General features: G+C 39.9%; 1 protein-coding gene across 2 annotated transcripts in view; it reads right to left on the bottom strand.

The window, feature by feature from the left end:
• KDM5A (lysine demethylase 5A) overlaps nt 1-22,100 on the bottom strand; it is a 51,370-nt gene that overhangs the window by 3,469 nt on the left and 25,801 nt on the right. The window contains exons 15-27 of one of the 2 annotated variants that reach the window (XM_052667561.1): nt 21,913-22,094; nt 21,523-21,647; nt 21,150-21,300; nt 17,635-17,749; nt 14,122-14,477; nt 13,455-13,593; nt 12,324-12,503; nt 11,906-12,067; nt 10,221-10,772; nt 9,345-9,488; nt 6,378-6,537; nt 5,858-6,078; nt 472-882 (exon numbers count right to left, since the gene is read on the bottom strand). In XM_052667561.1, coding sequence (XP_052523521.1) covers nt 472-882; nt 5,858-6,078; nt 6,378-6,537; nt 9,345-9,488; nt 10,221-10,772; nt 11,906-12,067; nt 12,324-12,503; nt 13,455-13,593; nt 14,122-14,477; nt 17,635-17,749; nt 21,150-21,300; nt 21,523-21,647; nt 21,913-22,094 — 2,898 coding nt within the window. Of the gene's footprint in view, nt 1-471; nt 883-5,857; nt 6,079-6,377; nt 6,538-9,344; nt 9,489-10,220; nt 10,773-11,905; nt 12,068-12,323; nt 12,504-13,454; nt 13,594-14,121; nt 14,478-17,634; nt 17,753-21,149; nt 21,301-21,522; nt 21,648-21,912; nt 22,095-22,100 lie in introns of both variants that reach the window. The other variant, XM_052667560.1, reaches the window with a different exon arrangement.

Genomic DNA, 22,100 nt, shown 5'->3' with positions numbered 1-22,100 from the left:
CAAAGCACTGCAGTCTGTAGACCCAGCAGCATCACTGCTCACAAGCTGTGTGCAGCAAACACTGAAAATGTACCACACTTAGGAGTGCTGCACATCCCATTTCTGCTCAGAAACAGCATGTGATCTGGAACATTTTATCACCGAGGCAAAGAATGCTTTGAATCAGACAATGCATGTTCTCCATTACCAGTAAAAGTTACTCAGCAGTCCAGTCTGAAGAGTTTAAACTTCCCAACCAAGATAGAGTACTTTTTCCCAGATTGTAATTTTTCATCTTCCCCTCATGTTTTAAAGTGGCTAGGAGAATGAGATGAGTTTGTCAAGTTTTATTCCCATTTACATACCTACCCAAGTAGTATTCAATAACTTCTCATTTCAAACTATTCTACTTTTGCTACTCAAGCTGTTCAGCCTTATCATTGAATTCACTTTGCGTGAAATTGACTGTGATGGGACTAAGCAAAAACTCACTTTGTCTTTGCAGGGCCTCTGGCAGTTCTGTGCAGCACATACTGCGTTCTCATCATCTGACTCCTCAGCTCCAGACCAGTCATACTTAGAAGGAATATCTAGGACTTTCTTCTCTCTTTTTTTCTCTGTGCTCTCCTTTGCCAGCTCCACCTTTGCCACAACCACCTTCTCCCTCTTCTTCTTCCGCTCCTCTTCCTTGGCCAGTTTCTTTGCCAGCTTGTTCAGCTCCTTTGTCTTATCCATGGTGAGTTTTAGCTTCTTTTTCTTCGGCTTTTCTAATTTTTTCAACTCTTTAGATTTTTGCTTCATATCTCCAAAGAACTGTTCTGCTCTCTCCAGCTTTCGTTTCCGCTTCCTCTCAGACGAGTCTCTCCCTCTCATTTTCAGTGGTTTCTCATCCATGCTGTCATCCTTCATAAAAGGGTAAAAAGAGATTGTTGGGGTTTTTTTTCCAAACAAATTCCCATGTACCATAAATCTGTGGTTAAAAATGTACTTACCTCTGCCATTACCATAACATGGGGGAAGAAACTTATCCAGCAACATACTGTCACGAATTCTAAATAAAAGAGGCTCACCTTTATCTTCACTATACTAAAAAAAAAGTCTTAAGTACCCAAAGCATAGTGAATTTACAAGGTCCAGTAGGAAAATGTAAAATACCAGCAAGAGCAAGGAGAAAAAACAGGCAGTAATCACAACTCCCTACTCACAGTGCTTTTCAATAAAAGTTAGGAAGATTGATGGCTAGGTGTTCTTGCTTGTTTTTCATCCTAGGTCAGTCTTGCCTATAATTATTTTTGAAGAAAGCAATTGCTATCCTGGAAATTAGTACAGAACAATTGCTGAATTCTTAAAATGTATTATCAACTCCAGCAAGAGAAGACTGCAACAGATCCATTACTTGAATAGCTCCCAAACCAGGACACGCTACAAAAAAAAACTGGTGTTATTAAACACTCTTAAGTAGTAGATTCAGATCAAAAATTGGGTTTATAATTAGCAAACTGTCATTGTAGGTGACAAGTTCTATTTAGAACCACTTCAAACAAACAAGACTGATTCAGTTTGAGTTAGTTCAGCCATATATTTTAACCTTAATTATATTAATAGATGAAGGACGTACCACAGGCCAGTAAAGACTGGGTCTGTTTACTGTACATGACTTAATATAGCTTCTCCACCCTATAACAAGTTCTCTGAAGACTAATTTGCAGAAGTCTACCTATTTTGCATCTAAATAGACAAAGAAAGGTATTTAACTCAAAATGAGTAATTCTGGCCAAACAAGTATTCGCAGAGCTTAATCACAAAAATGTTGAACACTACCCTCCACCCACAAAGCTGTTTTTAACTATCAGTCCAACACTGTGGCATGCTATTTATAAAGTGCTATTTGCTGGCATTCAAATTGTTCATCAAAAAGCCTATAACCAAAACATAACATTAAAAGAAAATTAATCTTACGAAATGAAGTCCCTAGATCTAAAAATAGTAATGCAGAACTTCTCCAGAAGAAGGATCTGCTTTATGCTACTGCCCTACAAGCCAGCAGTTTGGCAACATCTTGACTTATCCACTGTACTGGATGGCACTCAAAAGAATGATAACTGATCAGCATGCATTACTGTTCAAAAAATGTAACCCATTTTATGTTGGTGCATGCTATTGTCAATAAGGAATAATCTTCAGTGCATTTCCTGTACTGCTCAGTACAGGAAACAGCAATAATGTACTCTGTGACTATATATGGTCAAAATGACCCTATTCAGGTGACACAGGATGAAGGATGGATGACAATACAGCTCCAACACAAGAGTTTACATTCTCTTCTAATGTACAGCCCTCATTCATACACATTATTTAGCCACAGTGTGAATGAGGCATAAACAATTTGAACTAGTCCTTAGAATCACCATACACACCTGACTCAGTACTAGCAGAAAACTCAGCACATTTTCATAGAATATTTTCAAAAAAATAGGAGTATGTGGGCTAATTTGATGAGAACTGGAATCTTGTTACCTACATTAAAAACAATGCTCTTTCCCCAGCAACAGAAACTTGGCAATGTATAAATATTATCTAAGGTAAGTACAAGCTGTCCATATTAACAGGAACATAAAATGTCTTGGGTTGGAAGAGATCTTAAAGAAGTCCCTTCCAACCCAGGCTTGAGAATCTCCAGGGATGGGGCATCTTCAGCTTTTCGGACCACTGCCTCACCACTCACTGAGTAAAAAATTTCCTCCTAATAGCTAATCTAAACCTCCCTCTTTTAGTTTTAAATCCATTCTCCCATGTCCTATCACAGTTTCCACCTTGTTTATATGCTCACTTCAAGTACTGGAAAGTTGCAATGAGGTTTCCCTGGTGCCTTCTCCAGACTGAATAAGCCCAGCATCCTCAAATTTTCTTTGTAGGAGAAATGCTCCAGCTCTCTGATTGTCTTTGTGGCCCTCCTGTAGACCCACGCCAACAGCTTTGTCTGTTCTTGTGCTGGAGACCCCAGGCCTGGACGCAGTACCCCAGATAGGCCTCACAAAAGCAGAGCAGAGGGGGACAATCCCTTCTCATTCCCTGCTGGCCATCACTCTTTTGTTGCAGCCCAGGACGATGCTGGCCTTCCATGCTGCAAGCACACACTGCTGCCTCACATCTAGCTTTTTCCTCCATCAGGACACCCAAACGGTTCTTCACAGGGCTGCTCTCAATGAATCTTTCTCCCAGTCTACATAGGTATCTTGGATTGCCCCAACCTAGGTGCAGCACCTTGCACTTGGTCTCGTTGAACCTCGTTAGGTTTTCATGGGCCTACTTTTCAAGCTTGCTCAGGTACCTTTGGATGGCAGAGGAAGCATGGGCATGTGGCTTGAGAAGAATACAAGGATGCTATCCAGACACACAGAGACAGAATTGGGAAAGCCAAGGCAGAAATGGAACTAAACTTGGTGAGGTATCTGAAAAACAAGAAGGAATTCTACAAGTATACAGGACAGAAGGGAAAGGTCAAGGTCTCTCCCTCCTCCCACACCTAGCCCATTATAAACAAGAAGGGAGATATGGCTACAACAGACACAGATAAGGCTGAGGTATCCAAGTTCTTTGCCTCAGTCTTCACCGGCAGTCAGGCTTCCCATGTCTTTTACCATCTATGAATATCTACAGTGGGGGTTGGGGAGAGCAAAACCCCTCTCACTGTAAGAGAAGCAAGTCCCGAACCACCTGATGGAAGTGGATGTGTGCAAGTCTACAGAGCAAGACAACTTGCATCTCAGGGTCCTGAAGGAACTGACATGGCTGTCAAGTTACCCTCCATCATATTTGAAAGGTCACAGCTATCAGGTGAAGCCTCTGGTGACTGCAAAAATGGGAACATCACTTCCATTTTTAGGAAGGGTAGAAAGGAAAACCCAAGATATTACAAACCACTGAGTTTCACCTCTGTGCCTAGGAAGGTCATGGATCAGATTCTCCTGGATGTTACGTCAAGTTATGTGCAGGATGAGGTTGTGATCCAAGTTAGATAGCACAGCTTCACAAGGGCAGAATTGTGCCTGACCAATCTGATGGCTTTCTACAATGGAGTGTCAAGATCAGTAGACAAAGGAAAAGCAACTGGTGTTGTCTATACTGGAATTCTGAAAGGTCTTTGATGTGGTCCCACACCACATCCTTACCTCAGAATTGGAGAGATACAGATCTGAAGGACTGTTCAATGCATAAGGAATTGTTTGGACAGTTGCAACCAGAGTGCTGTTGTATGGGAACTGTTGATCACAGCCTGAACCTCTGATTGACCATCTGAGGAAAGCAACGAGTCAGCCGTGGCAACACGGGTGAAGGCAATTCACTTGTGCTGCCAGGAAGGTGTGGAGCCTGGCTCCACCTCTTCTAGACCCCATTTGAGGAATATCACTGAGAAACAATCTCTCTCTCTGAAGACTGCTCCTTGTAGAGTTTACTGCAACACCAGTACACATTTTCACTTATTTTGATTCTCTTTCCATTGTGATAATCTTACTAAGCCTAACATCTGTATACTTATTGATCTTACATCTTACCAAGCCTAACCTCTGTGTACTTATTAACTGCGCAGCTGTGGTCAACAGATCCACGGTCAGGTGAAGGCTGGTGACAAGTCATGACTCCCATTGGCCTTGGGATCAGTGCCCTTTAAGATCTTCATTACAACCTTCACCTTCAGCAAGCATGCAGATGACTATAAATTGAGTAGTGCAACTGGTATGACAGAGGTAAAGATACCATCCAAAGGTACCTGGACAAGCTTAAAAGGTGGCCACCAGCACAAGAAAGACATGCAGCTATTGGCACAGGTCCAGACGAGGTTACAAAGATGATCAAAAGGCTAGAGAACCTCCCAAAGAAGGGCTAATGGACCTGGGCATATTCAGTCCTGAGAAAAGAAGGCTTCAAGGAAACATATCTGTGTCCTTCCAGTACTTTAAGAGAACTTTTAAACAAGATGGAGACTGACTTTTCACTTGGCCTGATTATGACAGGACAAGGGGCACCAGTTTTAAACTAAAAGAGGGGAGATTTAGGTTTGATGTTAAGAAGAAATTCTTTACTCTGAGAGTTATGAGACACTAGCACAGAGACTGCTCAGAGAAGCTGTGGGTGCCCCATCCCCGGTGCAGCTCAAGCCCAGGTTGGATGGGGTGGCAGCCCTGTCCACAGCAGGGGGTTAAAACTTGACGGTCTGTTCTTCAGGTCAGGTCCTTATTAAGGTCCACTCCACGCATAACCTGGTTCCACACAGAATGACCTCCCACATTCAGACCCTATGTCTGAAAGCATTTGTTGAAATGCTTCTTGAAATCTGTCAGGATTGATGCCACGACCACTGTCCTAGGGAGCTTGTTACAGTGCCTACCACTCTCAGGAGAAGGTTCTACACCTAATACCCAACAATACTCTCCCTGACACAGCTCCATGCTGTTCCCTCAGGTCCTATTGGTGTCATTAGAGAAGAGATCCACACCTGCCACTTCGCTTCCCAGCTCAATTGATTCTTTGGTTATAAAATAAAGCCCCACTACTGTCTGCCTGTCAGTCTAATGCATCTTCATTTACCATAACCCTTCAGCCTGACCCACCAGCCAAATGTTCACCCACTGCATTATCTTTTTGTCTAGCTGCAGGCTGGGATTTTGTCCAGAAGGATACTAAGATAGAAAGCACTGAAATCTTTGCTGAAATCCAGAAAGGTTAAATCAACTCATTTCCTTTGGTCAGCTAACTGGTAACCTTGTCATAAAAAGAAATTAAGCATGTTAAACACTTTCCTCACGAACCCTTAAAAAGAACCACTATAAATGACGTGATCTTTTTCCTGTACTAGACTACTTCTACAAGCTCATACCTCCATTACATGAAGGAATCTGTCTTCAGAGGGTGGATGAGTAGCCTGTAAAATCCGCCAGATGTGCTGAGTTTCATCCAGTGATACCTCCAGTAGGTCTCCTACCATCATTAAATCTTCTAACTGAGCCTTTGCTCCAGGTGACAGCTCCAATACAGGGGGCTCCAAACTGCGAGGTACCAGTGGACTTTTCCGAGGCTGCTTTCTTGGAGTGCTGGAACCTTTCAGACAGGACACAAGTTGCAAGAGATCAAAACAAAAAAAGAAGTTACATACTTTGTACAACAGCTACTTAAAGACGGAGGCAATCCCAAGCAAAAGAAAAAGAAACACAAAAACAAGAATCATGGACACAGCTTTATATACCAGCCATCCCAACTGCAATGCTATTCTCTTACTCCTTATAGAGAGCATATCCTCTACAACTAGCAGAGGCAACAAGAGTAGTTCCTCTCTTGCTCTCTGATTGCTCATTCCAGTTGTCTGTTCAATTTTATCCAATGCATAGGAAAGCAGATACCTTGAGAGCAGCTTTTAGAAGCAGATGAATACGCATGTTCGGCACAGAATGAGGGAGCAGTCCACATATGTGTCACCACTTCCTCTGATTTAATGGGGATTTCCTCATCACAGAACAAATTGGGTTCTAAACTGCTAGAAGATTTTACGCTGGCATTGTCCTGAAAAAGACCCACAGAAAAAAAATGTAACATCTGGCTCTAACAAATGCTTACCTCAAAGTAAATTCTACTAAGGCCAAACAGTTTGCTGTTCCTAAAACCCTCCTTCAAAGTATCCCCACCATAGACACCAACACCACTGGAAAAAGGTAGAAATTAAATCCCTATGTAAACAATAGAAGAACACAGCAGCTGTGGAGGCAAGTGAATTCTAATTCTCTAATCAGTGAGTCATGAGATGTATTTGTCAAGTTTTTTCCCTAAGCAGTCCTTCAAATGAGGTCTTCAGAAGTCAACACGATGACACTCTCACTTAGCTTACAGTTTTGTTTGAAAAATTTCACTGCAAGGCTATAAAGATTGCATCTTTAATAAAGCAGAGGTATGCAAAGTAAATAATGGTTATTACTGAAAGAAATGCTCTCTGTAACTACTTAAAGGGAGGTTGTAGTGAGCTGGTGGTCAGCCTCTTCCCATGTGTAACTGGTGATAGGACTGGAGGGAATGGCTTCCAGCTGCACCAGGGGAGATTCAGGCTGGACGTTAGGAAATACTACTGAAAGAGTGGTCAGGCAGTGGAATGGGCTGCCAGAGAGGTGGTGGAGTCACCGAGCCTGGAGGTGTTTGAGGAATGTTTGGATTTTGTGTTGAGGGACATGGTTTAGTGAGAGCTATTGGTGACAGGTGCATGGTTGGACTGGGTGATCCTGTGGGTCTTTTCCAACCTTGGTGATTCTGTGATTCTGTGAAATGATTGAAGATCTTACAGGGAAAGGAAAAAACCGCATGTTTCATCCAGCACAGGATCTCAGGATCTAAATATCAATAGATAGATGGCCACAAAATGGCAATAATAAATAAAAATCAAATTTTGCCCTGAAATCAGGATTTTAATGGCAATTTTGAATAATTTTAAGATACAAACACTAAAAAAAGAGAAAGGCTGCAATACTTAAGAATGTTGTGAATACTTTCAGGAAAAGACTAATGATAGCACTGGTTTGCACTCAGTGCATTGCATAAAGCTGGCTGCTTGACATCTCAAATGTGTTACAAAAACAAATAGAATGAATGTGATGCATGTCATCGATGCAAGTGGATCCACAAATAGAAAGAGGTTAGGAATGCCTTAAAAGTGGGGAAAAAACTTTGTTTTGATTTTGCATTACAGTAGGCAGAAAATCTGAAGGCACAAACCCTTCTCAGTAGATACCCTGACATCTGCTAATATTCACTTCCCCCTTCCTCACTCCTACAGGTGAAATTAATAAACTCCTCAACCAGTTATTTTCACAGCATAATCTCTATACATTATTTTTAAACCCATCATTCCCACGGAAAACATTTATAAACCACAAATGGGAAGAAACACTTGAAAGCCAACAGTGTAAAGAATTAAATTCTGAGTAACTTTGCCATTTCTTTTGAACTCTGCTGCATCTACATTAGAACTGAGTAATTTGGCTGCGTAAAAATGTGCCTGCTCTTCCAATCACATTAGCTGACCTAACAAAAGACATTTCTGGTCCCTATCTGCATTTGTTTTGTCAGATTTTTACTTTAGATTTTTATAACGATGGACATCCAAATCAAAAGGACAAGTAACAGATTTTCAAATCATGACAACAGAATGCACTCAACAGAAATGAAATTACACTCCTGCAATACCCTCACATCCTGACAAGCATATGCCATCTTTCTCAACATACGCTTTCTTTCATCACAACCTCAGAATGTGCCACATCTTTCAGAAATGCCTTATTACAACTTCCAGTGCAAAGAACAGTTTGCAGCATTTTTCTAATGAAGACGTTGTAATAAAAGTTGTAATACTCAAATACAATTTACTCTTGTTGGCATCTCACAGGGCTGCAAGACAAATGTAGCTTCATGCAGTTATGTACTTAGACACAAGTTACTAACAACAGGAGATTGAGGCAGAGCATATCTGAAAAATTCACTGTTCCTCTAGAAAGCAGAAAATGTGCCTTAAAAGAATCTGTACAATCACATTTCTTTGAAGTAGAAATGACACTATCACTAAATAGAAACCACTAAGTAAGAAGAATCGGTGACATCACTTTCATCTGTATACATACAAAAAAAGATATTTCAGAAGTACTAAAATGAAATACATCATACAGACAATGCTTGGCTAGCTCTACAATTGCTTTCTCTCATGACTTTTTTTTCCTCTAGAAAAAAAAATATATGTATATAAAGTATAACTACAATGACAATTTCTGAACTGGACTAGTTTCACAATGTGAACCAGAGATTGAAACCTGAACAGCTCCACAGATCAGAACTGATGTACCTCCTTTCATATGTGGGTTGAATGAAGATAAAGGTATGAAAACGTGAGAGCAGCTCTGGCATTGGGAAGCTTCTTACAGGGCACAAAGTTTTCAAAGACTTATTTTTTGCTACAGTGGAAACCAATTAAGAGCTCTCCAAATATTACTCGTATTTATGATTCCTAACATCTCTGGAAGAGGCGTAAGGACAATGTCCAATCTCAATGGTATTATGAATACAAATCCCCTGAGAAACAGTTTTTTCTTTAGCAATAGAAAGAACCTTCTGAAACTCAATCACAGGACATTTAAGGATTTTGAACAAAAACATTACAGAACTTTCCAAAACACCAAAGCTAAGACATTCTAAACTAAGAAGTACCTCTTGTGCATCAGAAGCCAGGGCAGAATATACTTAGTAGCTTAAAATATTCCAGAATAAATTGAAACAAATCGAAAACAGGTGTTCTGAATTAACTCCACACAGACAAGCCACACTGGATTACTTACCTTCATGTCATAGCCATATGTTTCCCTGATGTCTTCATCAGAATCTGTCTCTTCATCATCATAATCCAAAGTCTGCCGAGGGGAAGAGGACACACTCCCTATCACTCTGTTAAAGGCTGACTGCTGGAAACTAGTTAAGTGTCCCTGAAAGAAAAACAGAGTAAGAAGCTGAAACAATGGAGCTTCTAGAAAAATCTATTTTAAAAACTGAGGTCACAGTCACTAAGAAAAGGATGGTTCTTTAATCCTGAAGACAACTGTCTGGCTGCCATTCACAGCAAGTTGCGAAAAAATACAGAAATAGGATCTTTCAGACTTTATTTCCAAGTTTTTGAGTAACAGTGACTAGGAAGATCTAGCTACTGTTGTTCATTGGTACCAAATTATACCATGTTGGAGCTGTACAAGTTTCTTTACCACAGCATCATCCGATTACTGATCTTGATCTCAAGATGAGCAAGCTGACTGCAAAAAGTATCAGTGATTCCCTATACCCTTTGATAAAGTTTCCTAAGATATCAAAATCCCAAGAATGAAATCTATTAGAACTTATACAGATACTTATGATTCTGTCAGAGGCAGATGGAACTTGGACACCAAAGTAGCCACCACTTTAAAAATCTTCAGGCTATTTAGCTGGCTGTAGTGTTTGAACCAGCATCCTTTACGCTTGTTGCTTGTGTTTACACAGTTGCTCCTGACAATGAGTTCAAAGTAACAGACCTGTTGCCAGAAAAGCCAGGAACAGCCTGAAACTAACAACTGCCTAAACACTAGCATTCTCAGCCTAACTGCTCTCTCCTCCCCAAGCAAGGAAAGGCATTTTGACACAATGAAGAATGACTAGCACAGCGCATAAGATATTCACACCCCTACCTGAAGATCTGGGTTGGCTGCTGCCTTCTGTAGCTCTGCACTGATTATTTTCTCTGTTTTCTCCCGTGCTGCCTGCTCCACCATTCGCTGGCTGAGCACAGAAAGCTTAGCCAAAGCAGAGGACAACTCGTCAGTAGCCAAAGCTTGCCGTGCTCGATCCTGCCAACTCATGGCACGCTCTGTCAAGCACTGCAATGCCTCCCCTTCCGGCAGCCGTACAGGCAGCTTCTGCAGGGACACCAGCAGAGACAGTATCGTCTCAAGACGTGGCCTTCGAGAACGCATGCAAAGTGGACACAAAAACTTCACTTCTTTGGCCTGCCAACTAGAGCCCTTCTTCTGAGAGCTTGTTTTGGGGAGAGGCACGCAGCCGCTATGAAACCAGTCTTTGCACAGCTCACACTGCAGCATGAATCCACTGGCTGTTTTGCGGCAGACACAGAATTTGACTTCTTCTATACGATCCACCATAGTCATCTTGGCCAGGTTAGCTGCTCTGAGAGCATGCATGGCTTCAATCTCCTTCTGTTCCCGCTCCTTGAATATGGCCACCTATCCAAAGACAGAAACAGTTCGTGACCTCCACAGCAAGGAGAGATCACTTTTTATTAGCAGCACAGAAAAAACACATCAGGAGATCTTCTTAGTTAAACTAGCCCAAAATCATGGGACTGTGCAACCTATTTAAAACTTCATTTAAAATGCCTCCTCAATTACATATTGCTCCTCTATGTCCTCCTGACAGAACCACTGTACAAATATTAGATAATGTTCTCTGTTTAAAAAATGTCCGAAATTCATAATTAAATCCATTATAAAAACAAGAGAAACAGATATTCATTGTTTAAATGCTGACAGCAGCAGGAATCTCTGAGTGACAGTTTATCTTCCTGAAGCAACTTCTATTTCCTCAGTGTCTCTATTCAAATAAATATAATGAAGCATACTAAGATAAAACTGGTATATAAGCCATATTAAAGATTCTGCATGTATTTTCTTTGTTTGTGGAGGAAGGGCAGCCAAATGACAGCAAGTTCTTCTGATAAGCTGCATCAATATCCTTCCAACAAAGAAGAACAAATGTAACACTGTTTCCTACCCAGTTTCCAGGATGAAGCCTTACAGATAGCCCTCGGACATTCTTCACATAGGAACAAGGAAGGACAATGCTTAAATAAAAAGACTTTCTACAGTATGGTAGGCAATGTCTAAGGTCAGCAAATTTAGAGCACACTTTTAAAATCTGTTGACTCCTATCAGCAAACCACTATCATAAATCTTAAGAATCAAAGGAACGATTGCTAAAACAATCCAAAACAGAATTTACTTCAGTTTAGTATACTGCATAAATGTAACAAATAGTACTATGCTGGGTACTGCTTAAGAGTTACATTCCATTTCATACGTATTGAAATCCTATCAGAATATTAGAAGAACACCCACACATTATTAGACCAAGAGCATCTAAGCTATTTACATAGCCAGATACATATTGTATACTTGCACTTATTTGCTGAACTGTGCTTCCCTCTACTTTCACTGCAAAAAAACAAACTATATTACTGTGCTAGTACTATTAAATATTTGTTTCAGCAAAATTTATCAGATTTCCCTAAAGTTTTTACACAGATTAGAGACAAGTTAAATCCACGTATCAGGAGACGCTACCTTTCATTGCTCCTTACCACAGCTGCAGTATCCCTGGCCTCCTCCAGCCCATCCTCCAGCTCACTCAGGGATTCCAAATCAAGATCTTTCTCCTTTTCCTTCTCCATCAACTCCTTTGCCCTCTTCCGTCTATTCTTACTGCTTCCATAAACACCAATATCAGTGCGAGGGCTCAGAACCTGTAACCAAAAAACTTACACTGTTACTCCCACGAATTGGAGGTTTAATGTGTTTCTTAAAAAAGCAACAGTTGAGGTTGTTTATACATGAAATAAGACTAGCCAAACACAGACTTGTCTTTTTTGTTCTTTGTTCAGCTGAAACTTATTATTTTCTATTATCAAATGGAATTTGATAATTTATTCTGCCTTCCAATACTGCAGAAGAGCATCAAGATCCACTTCTGAAGTCTGACACTGTACTCCTGTTGCTTACCTGTAACAGACTGTAGCTCGAGTTCTTCTTCAGGAAGGTCCTTCCCGTGCGCTCTCTCCAAGCCCGCGCGGCAGCTACCTGTGACTCCAGTTGTGGCAAGGCATCAAGGCGCACTGGTATCGGGCGGCCTTTGGCAGACAAGTTCTCCAGTTGCTCCAAGTAGGCATAGTTGTTCCCATTCTGGGGTAAAAGAAAATTCCCTGAGTCAAAGATTGCACCACTGTGTCAGTGGCCAGTTTGATTTCAAGCCATATACCACTCTAGTCAGTGACAAAAACAGGAACGGAATGGAAAGGACAGCAGGGTTGCCATCTCACTGCTACTTTTAAAACTCTATTCTCTCATACAGTTTTTACTTTAACATCTATTCTGATGTGGACAACTGGCTTAGGGAGTAAGACACTTCATTTCAAGCTGGCAGTCTTAAATCCTACCTGCTCACTAACAAGCTACATATCTGAGAGTTCTACAAGGGCTGATGCAAAGTCAAATGAGATCTCACTTCAGTTCTCAATAAATACTTGATACAAGAAAAGCAGCTGCAGTCCAGAGATTAATACTGCGAATATCACAGAGACTGTGATTTCAGTCCATGTTATCTGAATAGGGCAATAGAAAAGGGGGGGCTCTACTGAACTAATAACTAACTTCAATCTATTTCAGACAAAAGCATTACAGCTATCAGTGCCATTACATCTGAGACCAAAAAAAAAACAAATATTCAACACACAGTAGGGAGAAAAAAACAAAGTATTCCCATAACCATCTCCAAAAGTAAAGACCTTTGAGGAGAACATTCTCCACTGCGGCAAGTATTGCCAGTGATAGTACATAGAACAGTAATAATAAATACAGCCCTCTAGAGTTACATTTCTATCATAACAAAATTGTCAGTTTTTACATCTCCTAAGAAATGGGCAAGAGGAAGGAAAAAATGGAATAGTGAATGGGGAAACAGTTAAACAAAAAGAAGAAAAGGAATTCAAGCACATAATCTATGACTACTACACTGAACAACTACAGTAAGGATTCCCTTTGGGTCATATCTGTGGGTAGAGGGGCTAGGAATAAAGAGTATGTCTAAACAAAAGGATGCAAACAGAAGGGTCCAATTCTTGCTGTAACCTCTACCTGAATGGCCTCCACTTTGGCTGTCCAGTCTCTAGCCCGCTGCAGGGCTTCTTTCAGTGCCAGCACATTGGGCAGGTAAGCAGGGATGTTCTTTGCTTCATTCACAATGCCCTCCAGGGCTATCATGCTTTGGCGTGGCCTAGAGTAAAAAACAAACAAACAAACAAAATTATTTCCAGCCTTCTCTCAAAATGCCAGCCATCTAAAGCCACAAATTTGACAGGCAAATTCGGGACTTCATCACTATGTGTAGAAGCCTAGAATATATCATGGCTCTATTCTTGGAGTGTGCTACTGGATACCAAGTAACAGCAAAGGTCAGAAAGCTGAACTTGATTGTCTGAAGTCCATCAAAAAGCCACAGCATCAGAAATCCTTAAAATTGAGGAAGTTGTTGTGTACCACACTGAGCATTTTTTTGTCTGCTTGCTTTGGGGCAGACAAGTAAATAGCAAAGGCAGCAACAATAGTCACACCTTCCAGCCACTGTACAATACAAAAGGGAATCAGCCCTTCCGTAACTCATCAATAACCTCAAACCCAACTCTTGGGCAATGACAGAAGTAGACTACATCTTCAAAGCCACCACTCTTCACAACTCATTAACAAAGGCTGAGAATCCCTTAAGAGTGTGACCTGAAAGAACAGTTTACAGAGGAACACTCACCTGGCCTGCAGGCAGACCTTGGCTTTCTCCTCCCACCTCTCCGAAACTGTGAGCAACTCCTGAAGTTCAGCCATGGCTTTCTCTACAGCATGATGTGGTGCCAAGCCCACACCTGAGTCGATCAGCTTCTTCATCACATCTAGGGTGACCCTCTGGGGATCCAAGAGGGTGGACCTCACTTCATCCAGCCACCGTGCCTGCTGCAGTTCCTGCTTCAGCCTTGGCAGCTCAGGAAGTTCTACATAAAGGCCAGAGCCCATGTCTATCAACTCTTGCAGCTTGGACGAGTCTGGGACCTCATCCATCATAGCTTCTTGAGCACGCTCGTGAAATTCCTCCACATCATCAAGTAGATTCTGGAGTAACATACAATAAAAAACGTTCAGAAAAAATGACCACAGAATCAAAATAAAGTTGGCTGTAGGATCAGTCAGATATGAGTTTGTATGTGATCATCACATCGTTGGTCAAAGTTTCTACACAGTGTCAACTGTTCTATCAGAAGCCAATGAGTCTCACATAGGGACTACTTCATTCATTATACATATTAGTTATAACAAAATCTGCAACTGAAGTAACATAGCTGCAACCATCTAGAGATCCCTACAGAACAAGATATTGTCGACTGCCCAGATAATGCTTATTTTAAAACAGTGGGCTGAGGAGGGACTTCTGCAAAGATGTCATCCATTTAATCAGTTGTTGTAGGCACTCACTAATGCTGATAATACATAGCAGAACACAATATGCTAGGGGAAAAAAAACAAACCAGAGTTAAAGGAGCATTAAAAGAACAATAGTCAAGTTTGCAATTATTCAAAGCATGCTAACCACTGAAGCATGACAGTTTTAACTTAAAAAGTAAGGATATGAAAATGCGAACACCCTCCAATGAAAGGAGAATTCCACAGCAATGTAACCACATTTCTGTACTTGTTCGTATTTCCATGTTTTGGAACAGCAGTGAAAAAAAATCAAAGATCAGACAGGAGAATATCTCCATGGGAGATTTATTCAAGGACATTCAACCTGTATACTTGATTGATTCACTCCTGAATATCTTAACAAAAGATCAGAATCAGATGCTACTGATGGCAAGTCAGTGCCACAATGAAAAACAAAGCATTTCCTACACCTATGCTTACTGCCCTTCTTGTCTGATGTTGCTTTTCATGCCCACGTAGAAACCAAAGACATTTACAAACAAACAAACAAACAAACAACCATGATCCACATTACAGGGTTTTTCATATAGGAAACAGACGCTGAATGCTTCATAGCAACAACAATAAATTATTACAGTCTAGTAATTATCAAGCCTTTTGTGTTAGAAAATACTCATCATCCAATCTAATTCATTATGATGGATAATTGCAGTCAAAAACCACGCTCAAAGTTAGTGAGTACATAGGTTTAAGTGATCATTATCTGACTTCATTCAAGAACTAAGACTATGATTTTTAACCAGCAAGACTATGAGATTTATCAATTTTACCAGTTAGAAACTGCTGAAGCCACGGGAACTTACACATGCACACAGAGTACTTCAACACAATTAGTTTTCTAAGGCTATTTAAAAACAGAAAACAAAGACACTACCCCAGCTGGGAGAAAATATTTTGATAAAATATAAATCAGAACTGTTAAGAGTTTATTATATGAACAAAAAGTCGTAAGCCACCCAGAAAATAGATGCCACAGAAGAAAACTGCTGCATAATAAGCAATCAGAAAACTGGCAAAGAATCTAGAAGATGTCTTCAGCTCTGTCATCTATGGACCATGCCTTAATTTAAAGCAGGTTTTAAATACATTAGAATCAAATGCAGTAGAATCAATGAACTCTTAACAGTCACACAGGTCCATTAATATATGATGATAAAATTTCATGAGGCAGAAAATACTTAGTAAATATTTGGAAATATCTTCCTATCATATACTTTCCACTCAATTAACTGCTGGGAAACACGTTAAAGAACATCTTAGAAGGATAAAGATTAGAGTCAGCAGGCCTGGATAATCTGTATCCTGCAGTCCTGTAGTTTACTGAAGATACTTGTTTTCAACAACAACGTGCCAATATCAAATAGATGGGAAGAAAGCCCAATATTAAATCCCTCTACTATATGTTTGCTTATAGAATTAGCTGCACACATGGTGACATCTAGAACTTTAGGATCTCAATTTAGCAGTACACAACATTCTTCTTAAAACTGTACCAACGGAAAACACAGGTTAATAAATGGTTGACATACATCAAGAACTATTTCTCAAGATGAAAAAAAAATATTTACCAAGGATTCCTAAAGTGTTTTCCTGGAGGTTGGTTAGCAGGCCAAACAGTATTTAACATTTCATCAGAGATACAGAAACAAATCAAGTTTACTGCTGAAAACTCCTGCTGTAATACAAACTGCCACAGTGAGAAATGATAATCGCAGCCAGGAGAATCAGTATGATCTGGATCACTTATTAGTCTAGATTCACTCAAAGACAGGTGCAAAGAAATGTATGAAGGACAAGAAGTACAGGCCATGCATACAGATTAAGGAGACTGAAACCTGGAAAGCAAAGGCTGAAAAAGATTTACAGATTCAAGTGCAAAATTGCCAGTGTACTACTGCCTCCCTGCTCTCCTAAAGGAGCACAGCAATACAGCCTTCTGAAGTTCCTGCAAAAACATATGAAGGGTAGGATTTAACAGGAAATGTCACTGCTATAGATAGCTTTAATGATGCTGGAAGAAAAGCAACTGGTTCACTGAGATAAAATTGGGCTGCTTGGTCAGTGACAGACAGAAGAAATCTTTTCTCTTAGTTTAACCACGAAACCACCACATCGGACTGCATCCATCATAACTAGCATCTTGAAAAGTGTATGTATATTCACATAAAACACTTTGGTTCCGTAGCCTAAAAGCTGTCACGTGAAGGCCACACAAGGCCAGCAGTATTCTTCCAAAATGGGAACGAAGGCCAGATGGCATAGGTTTGAGTCATTCACAGGGCATTAGACATCCATGCTTAGGCAACAACATTGAGCCCTACATATTAAGCTGTTATGACTACATGAGCATACTATTGTAGTACAAACACCATATTTGCCCACTTAGGTGCTTTAAGCAGGAAAATGAGAAGAAATTACACGTTATCATTAATTCTATCGTGGATAAATAGCATCATGTAATAGCATCATTCAATCACAATAGTAAGATTACTTGAAGTAGGAAGACACTGAGCTAAATGAATCCAGAGTATTTTCCTTCTTGAGGCCACAAATATCACCATGAAGCAGTTATCTGCCTTACAGTAAAAGCTGAAGTCCTGTACATCAGGCAAACTAACAAACCTAACAAAAAAAAAAACAAACAAAAAGCAACCAAAACACACACACACAAAATAAACAAAACATGAAAATCAAAACTAACAGACAAAAAAAAGTCCAGAAAAAAAGCACAATGCTTACAGTATATCCAAGGATACACAGACATAAAGATACACAGATGTAAACCTACCTTTACTTGTCGGGCCTGGCTGATAACACAGGGCAAGCTAAATAACTGATGTACAAACGCTTTCAGCTCCTCCATAGTCAGCTTGGTCCGTGTCCTTCCACTATCTTGGCTCTGTCTGCTGTATGAATGAACACAAGAAAACATTATATGAAAGACACAATGACACCTAGGTTTATTCCCAGTAACAGACACGTATCAAAATCACTCAAGAACCCCAAGAAAAAAGGCCAATCAAAACAAAACATCTCTGTAAGAATTTAAACCCTTGAAAACTAGATTTAATGTAAAACACTCCGCTATAAAGAGAATTTACTCTACTCTTTGACTTTCTAATTGGGTTTTTGCTCCAACTAAACAAACAAAAGCACGAAGAGGTCAGGGATTTTTGTGTTGCTTCTTTTTTCCAGTAGAAATGCTTGATTCTTCAGAAACTCAAGATTATTTTAGGTAAAATATTGGCCACAGCTCCTTATCATGACCAGGGCAAGCAAGGATGACAGAATTCCAGTTGTTCCTCACATAAGCAAATGGATTGGGTGCAAAATAGTAGAGGTTGAAACAGGTAAAGAAAAGAAACTACTGAACAAACTACACAAAGCTACAAACTACACACAGTTTCAAGTGCTCAAATACAAAGTCAAACAAGATGCCTTAGATGTGACTGAAAAGGAAATGAAAGGTGAAATTCTTTCAAAACTTACTAAGGCTGATCAGAACAGGGAGAAAGACAAGTTTCTGAAAACAGAAACAAAAAAACAAGACTGCTCTGAAGCACAAGATCTACAAGATGTTCCATATACTGTGAGACACATCCAAAGCAGAAACTGTTTTCCTAAGAGTCTACTATACTACATACAGTAAAAATCAAAAACCAAAGCAGCTCGCTATTCAAACACAGAAGCCTCTTCCAAAAATATTGAAACTGAAGAAGTCTCTGCAGACTTGGTATTTGAAATAAGCATCTTCAGAATTCAAGTCCTCAGCACTGCTAATAAGGAATGTATCTACCTACAAGGATATTGTTTCAAACCGCAGTAACCAATCTGTGGGAACCAAGAACTGCTTTGGGAAGTGAAAGGTATGGAGTTAAAAAACATGATCAGTGGCACGGATGCCACAGCTTCTGGGGGAACCTCTGTCATTAATTCAGATTTTGATCAAGAGACAGAGTAACACTGACAACAATATGGAGGAAACCACACGGGCCAAAACATTTAAAGGAAAAAAGGTAACGTTGACTCTCTGTCTTTAAGTTGATAAGGGGAACCCATTGCTAAGGAACTGATTTCAGCAGTGATCCTTCCTTTCCGGTCAACTTGACAGATGGGACTGTTCACAAGAGCCATGTGAAGATCTATACTTGCTCAAGCAGTTAATGGCCATGACAGGCACTGGCAAAAGGTCTCCGATATACAACAGTAACACGCTGTGAAAATAAATCTTGTTTGATAGAGTCGCCTCTCTTGCAGGCAGAGAACCACTGAAACTTGCAGAAGAAAAAGACTGGTACTGCATACGACACATCCTTCCATTAAGTACCACTAGAAGCAAGTGTTACAAGCCCACTGAATGCAGGAAAAGTTAAGTGGCTCTACACTAATGCAATATTTGGTATAATAATCACTGCAGGCACAGCAATCTCATGAGCAGGACAGATTTTAAACACTGAATAGCTGTTCCCTGCTAATCAATATACATTTTATCACATTAAATAAGTAGTAAATTTAATCTTTCATTCTGTGGACTTAAAAAGAAAATGTAGATGAGTCATCAAATATAATTACACTGTGTAAAAGTCACAGAGAAAAAAAGAATACTGCAGACTTTGATTTACTGTAACAGACAGTGAGAAGGAATGGTAGCTGCACTTGGACCCACCTCCTAAGCACTCCAACCCTAGTGCAGCCATACATTGCCACAGCACTATGTGTCACACAAGCATTCACATATCCCTGCCTATAAAAACTCACAACTTTCAGCATTAATAAGGGGGAGAGAAAATGTGGACATACTGAAGCCAACTCCATAGTTCTGTGCCATCTGACTATACATAAAACCAAAAAGAAGTGCAACATCATTAGCTACATTTGGATCACAACTCTGTTGGTGCTTTATTCTCTGCCAAGTTGTTCTGTTTCAGCACTCATTTTTAATGTATTTCTAACCTTATCCTTAGTGTAAATGTGATCCCTCTCATTGTATTAAATACGAATACAAGTGCTAAAGAACTAGCTGAAGGCAATTTCTGATTTAAATTTCCTAGTGTTGTTTAAGGAGGATTTAAGATCTTCTGAAAAATTCTCAAACCTCTATTTTATATCATGTTATGGTTTAGCATACAGCAGTAGTCTTAGACTACACAAGTTTCTTTCTTTGCCCCATGGGATTTGATTAATTTCTAGTTCAGATACATCATTGAAAGTTGCCAGTTCCCTCTATTCTACTTCTTGAGAAAACCCTGTAAACTCACTAATTAGCTTAAGGCATGTCTGTTGAGAAGTGTAATTGGATCTATGATACAACATTTCATCATCATGGCTTGCATTTGAACACTCCATTATGTCCTGTGTAGGAAAGCAGGGTATTACAACTAGCTAAGAATTTACTTTGCACCCCATTCCTTAAAGAAGCCTTAAGCTTAACACCAAAAACTGTATATGCAACAAGGAAAATGCTGAGGTAGTGACAGCAAAACATTCCAGAAGGGTCATAAGCAAGGCAGGCAATACAAAGACCTAAGGGAGCCAGAAGATATAAAGAGAAGGCACTACTGTTCAGCCAGACATCACTGCCTGCAACTAGGGAATCAATTTTTGCTCTCTGCACTGCTTTGCTCCTCAGGATCCCATCCTCCTAGTCATTGCTGGCAAGACATTTCCTCTTCATCTTCCAGTAATTCCACCAGCATACCAACACATTCTGCAATTCACTTGTAAGCAGCTGGCAAAAATCAAACATTTTTGAGAAATGCTGCACCAGAAGGTATAACTAAGCTTGCCTCACCAATCATAATTGCCATTTCCTAGTTTCCTTACACTCAACTTTGCAGTGCAACGTTTTAACAATTTTCTTTCCTAAAGCAGTTTTATCAACTCATTTTTTATTTAAGCTATATACTTAGCCATGCTGACTAAAATATAAACATTCATGTCAAGAACTTACTTCCATTGCATTTTTTCTTCCAGCTGTCTTTTCCTACAACTCTCTCATACATTTAAACAAATGCCTGATCAGAGATCAAACAATTTTTCCAAAGGATTTCACATTTCAGTACATAAGTCAGCTCAAAACAGTATATTTAATGCATTTCAAGTTTGCTTTTTGGATCTTTGTTATAAGTGTATGTCTCCCCAATCTCTCAATGAGTCACAGCACTAAAGGCAAACACTAGAGGTAATTAGTAGACAGTGAGAGCTCAGTTTTCTTACATTTCCAGGTCCAACCAAGTAGCAAAACAGATAGACAAAAACTGTATTAAAAAAAAAAAAAAAAAAAGAAAAAAAAATCAGTCTTACCTATGTTTTTGCTTTTTACTCAGAAGCAGCTGTGCTACTGAAGCACAGGTCTCTGCTTCTTTCACAGCATCTCTAAGCTTACGGAAGAGATCATTTTCCGGGTATTTCCTGTCTTCAGCATCTTCCAACATCACTCTCAACTCAATTACATCTGTAGTAGCAGCATACAGTTTGAATGTAGAAACAAAAGACATTTTAGACTGCTTCCCAACCCTTACATCAAGGTTCCAACAGGCTAGTTCAATTTCAAACACACAAAGATGAGTTTCTCATTTCTTTTTTCACTAAACAACACAGCGTTTTCTCTCATTAAATCAGAAAAAGAGTAAGTAGGATGCTTTTCAACTCCTGCAACAAAGAACAGAAATCTAACCTTTTTTGTGGTTGAGGTTAGCAGACAGAGCTTCTGTAACTCTACTGACCCAAGTGTCATAAGACTGTGCTCTAACTTTCACTCCATACAGCAAAGAAGGAAGGTCTTCCAGTGGATACCGATACCTGGAGATATGAAAGGAAAATAAAGCAAGAGTATTAATGCTTGCACAATACCTAGGATATTGCTTACTGTCGAGTTCTCTCAGCTAAAATAAGGTCAGGACAGAATATGTATAATATCCTCTGCCTTGAACTCAAGAATCAAACAAAGAGGATAAAAGCACTCCTTAAATAAAGGAAGAGAAAAGAGTGGCCAAATGTCAAATCTGGCAATCAGTCTTCAACACAGCATTGATCTGGAAAGGGAAAAAACCAACTGCTGGCATACCTTAAACACTTGTTCTGCATGGGGCACGGACATAAATCAGATGGGTGGTATAGGCAGACCAAGCGCTCGGGATTACAGGAACATGTAAGAGCTGACAAGAAGCACGTTGTTCTGCAAGCTGTGCACTGACGCTCATCATCTGGAACCAATTCAAACACCTCTTCTTCAGACATCAACACTCCCTTAAA

The sequence above is a fragment of the Tympanuchus pallidicinctus genome, unplaced genomic scaffold (assembly GCF_026119805.1).
Source record: "Tympanuchus pallidicinctus isolate F22 unplaced genomic scaffold, pur_lepc_1.0 scaffold8, whole genome shotgun sequence".
Taxonomy (NCBI): Eukaryota; Metazoa; Chordata; class Aves; order Galliformes; family Phasianidae; genus Tympanuchus; species Tympanuchus pallidicinctus.
The sequence above is the reverse complement of the archived record's forward strand: the minus strand, read 5'-3'. Positions and strand labels throughout refer to the sequence as shown.